This window comes from Phoenix dactylifera, unplaced genomic scaffold, assembly GCF_009389715.1.
Source record: "Phoenix dactylifera cultivar Barhee BC4 unplaced genomic scaffold, palm_55x_up_171113_PBpolish2nd_filt_p 000551F, whole genome shotgun sequence".
Classification (NCBI taxonomy): Eukaryota; Viridiplantae; Streptophyta; class Magnoliopsida; order Arecales; family Arecaceae; genus Phoenix; species Phoenix dactylifera.
This window is the reverse complement of record NW_024067959.1, coordinates 233,880-245,000: the sequence shown is the minus strand read 5'-3', so window position 1 is coordinate 245,000 and position 11,121 is coordinate 233,880. Positions and strand designations below refer to the sequence as shown.

General features: G+C 37.3%; 1 protein-coding gene across 2 annotated transcripts; it reads right to left on the bottom strand.

Moving 5' to 3' along the window:
- Positions 1 to 3,589: 3,589 nt before the first annotated feature.
- Positions 3,590 to 10,638, bottom strand: LOC103697255. Of its 2 annotated transcripts, none has more exons than XM_008779079.2 (3): positions 10,257 to 10,638; positions 4,704 to 4,945; positions 3,590 to 4,610 (listed from the first exon to the last, which is right to left on the bottom strand). In XM_008779079.2, exons 1-3 carry the CDS (start codon positions 10,405 to 10,407, stop codon positions 3,927 to 3,929), a joined length of 1,077 nt encoding a protein of 358 aa, XP_008777301.2. In that variant the 5' UTR covers positions 10,408 to 10,638; the 3' UTR covers positions 3,590 to 3,926. The 2 variants fall into 2 exon arrangements, with proteins under 2 accessions (XP_008777301.2, XP_038975367.1); XM_039119439.1 differs by having other exon boundaries at positions 4,704 to 4,971; positions 10,257 to 10,629.
- Between the last annotated feature and the right edge of the window lie 483 nt (positions 10,639 to 11,121).

Genomic DNA, 11,121 nt, shown 5'->3' with positions numbered 1-11,121 from the left:
CTTACTTCTATGCTGACAATCCCGACAGACTAATCACCTGCCCATACCGCGATCTAGGAACTGGGGTGCACAGAACTCTGTTCAACATCCTCTTGCCCAGAAGATTGTTCTCCTATAGAACCAAATCAATATCAAAATTATCGAGGCATTTGACAACCAGAACCCTTTACTGGTCACTAAAGGGTCCACCATCACGTAGTAATTTAGGACTACCCTCTCAGTCCCTTTAACTAAATTTTTTTCGAATCAAGTTAGAGAGAGAAAATATCAAGCTAGAGAGAGAATTCAATCCAAAAACTCGGAACCCCTCGTACAACCGCAAAATACTGACCCAGAATCCTTCCTACGGCTACAGAAGACCGACCCAAGATCAATATCGGCTCGAAGCTCCAGGGCACACAATACTGGCCAGAACTTCTCTAAGGGTCAGCCCAACTTCACAAAGTACTTCTAGACCCGCCACTAGTTGACTAATACATGTAGAGAGAGAACGAGTAAAGATAGAAAGAGTGATAAACAGAGAGAGAGCAAGAGAGAGGAGAGAGAGAATAAGGAAAGAAGAGAGTTGTAAGGCCCTATCTCCTTTCCTCTCTCTCCTTCTTGAAATAGAGGAAGGCCCTCGACGGCACTTGTGGTTGGCGACCCCCAACGGCCGAGACCATGGTGGTGTCAGTGGCATGCCACGCCCGGCGATGACTATCAAAACGGAAGACAAGAAGTATCAAAACATGAAAGACTTTGCCTATGATCAATTTGGTGATTCGTCGGCCAGATTCAAGAGAGAGATAGTGGCTGTAGTGGTGCCTAGGGTCAAGGGACCCACGAACGGCGAACGGGCGGCCGACAGCGACTCGCGTTGGCAGCACCAATTTCATCAAAGAAATAAGGGTTCCGACCTCTCAAACTGAACAAATTAAGCATCCCCGTGGCCGGAGCTCTGGCCATAGTCTCCAACCACTATGAGGGATCGAAGGAAGACCCCGACAGTGAGCACCGGCGATAGAAACAACTGGAATCAAGAAAAACAAGGGTTCAGTCAATCAAAATAGGGGAAACAGAGCATTCTCCTTTCTAGCCAAAATCTGGCGATCACCGACCGGCGTTGGAGCTCCTAGCAACCTCGAAAGAAAGAGAGAGAGGGTAGCTAAAACAGGTCGGGTGCTTACCTAGTTTTCCGGCGATGTTTGGTCGCAGTGGTGGCGCGATGGAGATCGAGCGTTTAGAGAGGAAACCGAAGAGGACACCGGCGCTGAGCTCCGATCACGGCTTTAACTCCGGTAGGGTTAAGAGAAGACTCAGGGAAGGCCTCTAAATAGGCTTGGGGTGACTAGAATCCAATGCAGGGGCATATTTCTTCGGTGAGATGGGGAGGAAAAGGACTCCCATTAGAAGTCCTCTGTCACCCGGCACATGCACAACATGTGCCTATATATATATATGTATATATGTATACATATATATCATATATGTATATGTATACATATATATATATGTATACATATATACATAGATATATATATATATATATATATGTATGTATACATATATACATAGATATATATATATATATGTATGTATACATATATACATAGATATATATATATATGTATGTATACATATATACATAGATATATATATATATATGTATGTATACATATATACATAGATATATATATATATATGTATGTATACATATATACATAGATATATATCTATATGTATACATATATACATAGATATATATCTATATGTATACATATATATATATATATACATATATATATATATGTATATGTATATATGTGTGTATATATGTACGTACATATGTTTGTATATGTACATATGTACGTACATATGTTTGTATATGTACATATGTACATACATATGTTTGTATATGTATGTATGTACGTATATGTATGTGTATGTATGTATGTATATGTATGTATGTATATGTATGTATGTATGTATGTATGTATATGTATGTATGTATGTATGTATATGTATGTATGTATGTATGTATGTGTGTGTGGATCTATGCATGTGTGTCTACATGCATATGCATCTACATGCATATGCATCTACATGCATATGCATCTACATGCATATATATATATATATATATATATATATATATATATATATATATATATATATATATATATATATATATATATATATATATGCATATATATATATATATATATATATAATTTTTTGGGCCAAATTAGCTAGACCGGTCAAGTGGATCCAGCTAAGTTCGCTTAAAAGGTCGGGTATCACAACTGATACTATACTAGTACTATGTCGGTATAGTACGGTACGAAAGTTTTTCGACATACCGAATATCGGTACATCATCCGTACCGAGTACTGCTACCGAACCGGTATGGTATGCCCCGTATAACCTGGTTCAAAAAAACTGGTATAGTGAACTATGCCTCTAATAATCAAGTGGCTGCACATATAGAACTGGTACATCAGTGTGTGCGCCAGCTGAATGTCCCTTACCAGCTGGAGAAACCAGCATTGATGCTTGAGATGGGTTCTTGCAAAACCCTAGGGACTATAAACATCCAGAAGATGCACTCGGTGCCATTGCTTGCATCCATTACACAGCTGTAAGGATATACATTCCATTTATAAGCGAGATTTGATGTAGTCTGAAAATTTTGAAGGAATCTACAATATAAAATATTTTATTCCCGCATAACATGAAAAACTCGGAGGTAATCTCTACTTTAATTTGCAAATAGCTGCAAATGATTAAAACCAGCATCTTTAATGAAGCTGCACTACTTCATGCAAAAAACCATGCTCTCTCATAGCTGTTTCAGAATGGTGTTCACGGGAAGCAATATAGATTACTGTAATTCCCTAAGAATTGGAGACTAAAACTAAGAATGGAGGTTATAACCCTATACCAGATCTAATCCACCCAAAAACTCAGATTTGGATCAAAGAAAACATGATTCTATGTCTAGCTATCCCAAATCTGGATCCATGGAAGTATGGAACCATATACAAGAATCTCTTCATTTATATCTTCCTTAGCGGATTGAATGGTGGCTCTTGATGCTCATCATATGGATGATATGCTAAGGCCGAGATTAGTTAATGTCTGCCACAGCAGGCGCCTATCTGTAGGCAGATCGGATCCATAAATTGAATATAAAGTTATGCTTTTCAATGTCACCTTCTTAGGCCAGCAGTAAGTCAGCACCTAGTCGAATTCAAAAAATTTTGTAACATCCCCCAAACTAGTATCCTATAGGAGCAAGATTGTCCCTCCAGGAGAGCTAGTATATCTGTTTTCAGTGCCAAATGGCTCAACTAGTTACCTTATAGCTGTGATCTCATGCAGGTTTCAAAAAATAATTAACAAAATGCATATCTTTTTTTTTATAAGAGGAAAGGGGGTGAAGCCAAAATTCATTAAGAGAATGCAATGCATATCTAAATTGTATTGACTATGAGAAAACCTATAAATTGCTTATGCCACGTCACAGGGACATCCACTTCAACCTGATTCAATTCAACTATAAGAAACAGCTCTCTGTAGAAGTTCCTTTACCCATCAATATCACAAAAGATGTTCAACAAGTTAACCAGATACATTTATAAGAATTAAGTACTTGTTTTCTGAAAAAGGAAACAGGTTTCTGTATAAATCCAACAAGAAAATTTTGCAAGTTGCACAAACTAATAAATAAATATAACAAACATTACCTATGATATTCAAGTCTGCAGCATAATTAGAGACAGAACTTTCATTGATATATATGTTGACTCCATGAAAGTTATCCATCCATCTCATAACATCCAAACATGAATCTATCCTGCTATGATTCTGAAAGAAATGCTAGCTCGACCTGAATTTTCTATGCTATCTGGAAAGGCAAATAGTGATAATTGGGATGACATATGCTATTAAGAACAAGTCTTTTTGTCTGGTCCATCCTCTATACCATCCACATACCAGTTGTTTGTTTCTGGAGAACAGGTATCTGGCAGCATACCAGGGCATGCAGGAGCTTCAGCTAATTCACCTTCTTTAAATGGAGCAACAGATGGTGATTCTTGTAATGGGGCACCAAAATCTAAGAAATCTAAATCCACATCCAGCGGCCAATCACTTACATCTGCAACACTGCTGGAACCTGAACACCCCTCACCTCCACTTACATAGCCTACACTGGTCGCAGTAGGAGATGGTGATCCTTGGGAAGATTCAAAGGTAAAAGCACCTTCCGTTTTACTTGGACCTACTCTCTCTTCAGGTTCGCCAAATTTCTGAGCCACCTCTGCTGCAGCCAAGTTCAGAGCCATAAACACAATTTTATGGTAGCTCTCACCTGTTTTTGCGGCTACCGATTTTAGATATTGATGGCATTCATCTTTAGTAGTCCTTCCCAAGGAACTCAAATCATATGACAGGTAGGGGAGTCGGGTATCCTCAGATTCTGAATCTATTGCTTCGTGAGGCTTGTTCCACCGAGACCATTGGTTAAATGAGGGAGCATTATCAAGGCAGTTAGGCTTCATCCTCCATTCATTTCCTTGGATTCGGTCTTTACATTTATTCTGTGCACAATATATTACACAGAGAGCCATCTACAAGAGAAAGGGTTACAAACAAAAAGAAATAACCAGAACAAACTGATATGAAATGAAATACCACTTTTATTGTTTCTGATAACTTCTCACCTTAGGCAGATCACCAACAAGTGTATACTCTTTCATGAGCCATTTAGTCCTCCTTTTTCCATGGTGATAGCAGAGATCCTGCACGAACCCTACTGATCTTCCTTCATCATTATGAATTACAGTCCTTTTCTTTGTTGACTTCCAGTAGCCATCTGGAGCACTACGATCCCTACAGTTTCCTGTTCGGTGCTTGATTGGAGTAAAACAAAACAATCTCCCATCATCACCCGGAATCAAATCACCTGCCATGTCCCAGGTTTCCTTGAGCCTAAGAAATGTTGTAAAAGAAAAGGCCTTTAATGTTCATTAGCACTCACATAAAATTGGATGTGAGCCATGAATTATTGTGTTTTCTGTATGATCATTCCTACCTTTTTCTAAATTTTCAAAAAAAATTCAAACTTTTGGATCCTTGTAGCATGATCTTCATTTTTCTTAGAAAATATCCACATAAATACTTTTGCAGTAAGTATTTTAGCACCATGAACACAAATACTGGCTCTACTTGCACTAGTTTTTTGGCACCATGTGCACTATCAGGGTCACAGCACACTAGTTTGGACTTTGCAGTATTAACTCAATGACTTACTTGGCACCAAAATTTGCCAATTAAATTGTTTGTATCAGATAAAAAGTAAAGATGCAAACAAGCTAAGACAATTCAAGTTTTAAGCTACTGAAGTAGCAGGAGTGGAGCCAGTATTGTTCTTGGGAAAGGAGGGGCACATGCTTTATATGCTTAACAACAACCAAAATAACAGACCAACATTATTTAGGACAATGTTCTCACTTGGACATTGCCAATCTGCTACACTAAGTGTGCACCCTTAGTGATTAAGGAAACAGCATATAGGAATGTTATTTTCCACGCAAAACATGCTCTAAGCCAATTACAGATCCTTATAATGGCAAAAGGTATATGCTAAGGAGAAACAAATAAACATTTATGTTTTACCTATTGTAATGGTTTATAATGTTGGATGCTTGATGGCTATGGATGGCTCCTTATTACCATAGCTTAATGCAAGTTGAATTAATTTTGTGAATAAGTGCAAATCTAATTAAAAACATACCACTTTGAATACTATATAATCTAAGGGTGGCAATTTTTGACCCAAACTCGGCAACCCGCCAAAACCCACACAAAATAAATGGTTTTGAGTGAGATTTTTTATAAATGGATTGGATATGGGTTGATTTTAACTCAACTACAAATAGGTCGGGTATGCTTTGGCCCTCAGGCCATACAGGTCGCAATAAGTAAAATGAACCCTTAACATCCATCCTCAAATACCTACGATAGTGGTAATTGTATCATCAGCTGTGACCTAAAAGGGTCTTGGTTCAAATGACTAGGAAGGTTCTAGAATTATAAGAGACTGACTAAAATAAAATGAAGAGAAAAGTGGAGGGTATAGCATGTTCAGAATTTGTCGCATTTTCTTTTCCACTTATTTCTTTTCTCACTCTCTCACTTTATTTGGATGCCCTATTTTAGATAACTTGTTTATTCTTTTCAACCTGATCATAAATCAGTCAGGTATAGGTTTAGGATTTTTTGACCAGAAGCAACCTAACCTACTGCTAGATTTAGTTACCATATCAGAAATTACAAAAAGGAAACACAAGAAAAAATATTTAAATTATAAGATAATAAAACTACACGGAAGAAATTCAGATGATGTGTGAAAAGTAAAAACTCTTCCAAACAGACTATGGGATAATTCCTGAGCTCTCTTGTACTGATCACCAATTTGCTCCAAAGCAAAGCTTTATTTCTTCATTGGATGCTGAGATTTCAAGTTGAACCTTTGCCTTAAAGGCAGCAGTTTAAAGATATATTGATCTAGACGAGAAAACAATTAAAAAATGCATGACTTCTTGTTACAACAAATACGAAGGGAGAGAACTTGTGTTTAATAACAAATTGAATTAAAGAGACCTCATATTTGTTTGTGTGTGTGCCCACATGCTTATAAGCATGCATGCAAGCATACATTCGTACATGGATACATACATAGAGAGAGAGAGAGAGAGAGAGAGAGAGAGAGAGAGAGAGAGAGAGTTGAAGAGGAGCGGATGTGGGAATCTTCATCTTGGACTGGTAGTGTCCTTATATGGTAATGCCAATGAGATCAATGATTGATTGAGATTAGCTGGATCCCTTATTTAATTATAAGTCTAAATCAAAATTTAAATTGATAGAAGATACTCTGAATTCCCCGCTGGAGCCCTATTTAAATTGAAAGAAGACAGTATTGGAAACAATGTACCTTCTAAATGAGCTCAGCTAGAAGGGGCCACATGATTAATCTAGAGGGGACCATCAATAAGCATACAAAGTTTTTGGAGCCAAGTGGATGCCATGTGTCACAAACCGAGCATTTCATGCAACATCTGGTGCACATCTTCCCTATTAAAAGAAGTCTAAAGAGCTAGAGGTTTGCAGAATTTTCTTGTGATAATGCCAGAACTAGTGCATGTAAAACTAATAGTATTGTACCTAGCGAAAAATAGTGCACATGGATTAACATGGATATTTTCTATAAGGTGTGAGGATTATGCTGCAGAAATCTAAAAGAAATGAATGTTTTTGCAATTTCAGAAAAAGATAAGGACTATCATGCAAAAATCCAAAATTATTTTATATTTTAATGCATAGCCCTTTCCTTTTTTTATATATTCTTCTTTCTCCCAAGTCCTCTTGTTCAATCTTTCCTCCATCTGTTGATATCCAATTTGTTCGATTAACATTCCTCTAATAATTAATATCCTTTTTGCTCCATTGATGAGCATTTTACATCCCCATCACCTCCTCAATATAGTCTGGATCACAACTATACTGTCAATAAATCTTGATAACCTTGTGCGATCATTTCATTTATAAACAGCACCTTGCAGTTACAACATATTTCCAAATCAACTTTTAGGCTTAAAATTTGATTCATATTTTTAAAGAGAAACACCCTTTCACATGCCTAGAGCAAAGGGAAACTAGCCTTGTCTTGCCTTTAAATGGGGTTTATTAAAAAAAAAGAAGAAAAGAAAGCAGCTTCTTAATTTTTTCCTTGCAATAATTCTTTGAGGGTCTATCATGTTTTCAAGCAATGCTACCTAACTCAGGAATCCTCGCTCAAAAAAGCCACTCAGGATATATGGAGCTTTTCTATTGCTCTTTTTTGATATTTTTGCATAGTATGCCAGGGAAACGAGCACTAGCTGACTAGCATTAGTAAACCATGTTTTAGAGATTAGAGAGCAAGTGGAAGAGAAGGCAAGAGAATGAAAGAGAGTTACCTTGTAGGATTCAGTGATGACCAGTTGAGGATTAATTGTTAATGTTAAACGGATTCTAAGTAGTATATGTTTAATTTTCTATTCTTACTTTAATTTTTATTTATTTTTGGATCTATATTTTTAAGTGGCCATGTGACTTCAAACATGAGTGTTTTGAATGGATCATGTGATAGATGAAATTTGCTTTAAGGGACTTCCAGACATATAATATATCTATACTATATTTTAAAAAAAATAGTTTTGGATTTTGGAATATTTCCATTCACATTTTGCCTATCACTTTTTCACCAAATTACCCTTGAATTTATAAATGATTTCCCTAAAATCAAGCTTCAAACAAAGACAGTAAATAATATTTTAACATTCTCATAAAATTGCTCTGGTAAGTTTCTATTCTAATTGAAGTCCAAAATGATCAAGGTGTCCTTTCTTATCCCATCATCTGTAATCTACTCGAAAACAAATTCAAATATTATCCATATTTCAGCTTCCCCCTTTCTTTTTTTTACTTCAGCTTTCTATAACTCCAATATTTCTGATCTCTCTCCCCCCTCCTGAATGAACACAGTAAACCTTCCCAATACTCCTCTAGCCATGCATTAGAGGTTGATTTCTCTCATATTAAGACTTTTCCTTCTTCTTTTTTTTTACATCTCTAGATGAAGAAATAAGGAAACATTATCTTTTTTTTCTTTTCTAATTTCTATTGCCTAGCATTACCTAGACACTCCAAATTTTGTTTTTTCTCGACATGTTGGACCCTTGGATACTTGGGACACTTCACAACACTCCTTCACACTTTATCATAAAATTACAATACCATCATCATTACATGTCAATATTTGGCACTTCTATATGAAAGTTATCAAGTCCAACATAACAATTAGTGATCATTTTATCATATTTTATAAATTTATATGCATTGTCAACACATAGTTATACAAGCATACATACTATACAGGTGCATCCCAATGTATTAGAAGATTCCCATGTTAGATTCTTTTAGATGCTAGACACTTGATGCCCATTTCACATGTCCATGTGACATTGATATTGCCTTTCTATGAATATTAATAATTTTCTAAGATCTACTTTTTCATAGTGCAATTTTTTAACATATATTATTATTTATTTTATTTTTTTCCTTTTACTATAATTGGCCATAAAAAATTACATGCTAAAATAAATTAAAGTTTTATTCTCTTATTGGTCTTAAAATTGCTAATGTGCATTGAACATGTTGGTTTATTGGTTAGAAATTTTTTTATCTTGACTAGGAATATGGTAACATAGGATCGCCTAATGGAACCAAACTGGGCAGTTCGGCCTATACCAAACCAAACCAACACCAAGTTGGGATGGTATGACAATGCCAATTGGTTTGGCCCTTTTGATCTCTCCTTTCCTTTTTGCAAGCGATCCAAGATCCCTTTCCTCCATCATCATCTTCTTCTTTCTCTTGAAGGCAGTCGGTCTTGCGATCCGAGTGACCCCCTTCTCCTCGGATCAATCTTCACCTCTCAAGCGAGCAGCCTCATGCTCGATCTCAATCTTTGAAGCCTTGGAACCACAGAAAGCAAGGACTCCAAACAATCTATGGTCTGCTTGCTGTGATATTTTAAAAAGTTATATTTTTTAAATAATATTTTATATGTCAATAGTTCAAATATCTTTTTCTAATTTTCATTTTACCTCAATTTTATATTGTATAATCTTCATTTTCTTTTCTTTCTTTTTCTCTAACTCATAAGTGCAGACACCCTCTCTATCAGCTCAGTCAAGGTCCATCAACTCCCTTAGCTGTCCATGGCAGAATAACCTCATCGGTAGCTGGATGAGAGGATTTATGTTGTTCTCTAGAAAAGATTTTGGACAAGGTCCTACTCAATGTACAGTCATTAGAAAAAACAGGTTACTCTTGCTTCAATACTACACCATATATGGCAGAAACTGAACAGTCACCTCGTTTTGCCCCAGCAACTTGTATCTTAATTTCCTAATTTTTGCCCAAAAATATCACACCAATCTCGCTCAAGAAAATGTTTATGCTTCTTTCTTCTGAATCCTAATAATAATTTAAAAATTTTGCAGCAATTTTCTCACAAAAAGATAACATTTTAAGTTTAAAAGCAAAAAAACAAAAGGAATGCAGGTGCAGAAAGATTAAAAAACGATTAACATGCTGAATGATAGGAAGGGAAAGCAAAATAGACAGAAAAAAAGGCCAGCAGGTTGAAGTTGAACCAAGTTTCTCACCAGGGAGTTGCTCAGGACTGCATCCGTAAACGTCAATATTATCTTTAATCACTCCTTGGCAGGCGGCCGGTCGCCCTTCAACCTTATCTTGGAGGTACTCGATCATCTCCGATTCTCTCGGATCGAAACGGCAGCCGCGAGGCAATCTCATCGCAGGAACCTCTCCGCCGCTCTCTCCCCCAAAGGCATGAAAGGCTCTCCCTATATGTGTGTGTCTATAGCACGCCCCCCTGTTCCCGGAGGAAGGAGGAGAGAGGAAGGGAGCTCGGGGAGTTGCCCAAAGTCAGAGAACGCGGCGTCCGTGTAGAATATAATAGAAACTATTTTTCTTCCCCCGAGAGAAGATACTTAAATAACCCACAAATCTAGCAAAACGAATGTTACACAGATGATGTGGAAATTGTCTGTTCTTATTGGCGATGTGGAAATTTTCTTTACTTGTTGATGAGTAGGGGTGCAAATGGGTCGGGTCGGGTCGGGTCCTAGGTGACCCCGATCCGATCCGATTTTTTGTTCGGGTCCCAATTTTGGACCCGGACCCGACCCGGTTGAAGATCGGGTTGGGTTGGGTCGGGTCCGAGTCGGGTTCGGGTCGGGTCCGGGTCTGATTCGGGTCGGGTCCGGGTCCGATCGGGTCTAATTTTTTGTACTTTTGGAAAAAAATTTGGACAAATCTAATTTAGTCATACCATAATTATGAGGTGCTGGGTGACCCATGACTTGAAAGACTTTGCAATTGAGCTCCAGTCAGAACAGATGACCCATGACTCACTAACTAAGTCGGTCTACAAGCCAAATTTCATATCACACTATTTTTTATCTATATGACTGATTGGACGGAACTCGGTGTCTCCCAGCTCCCCTC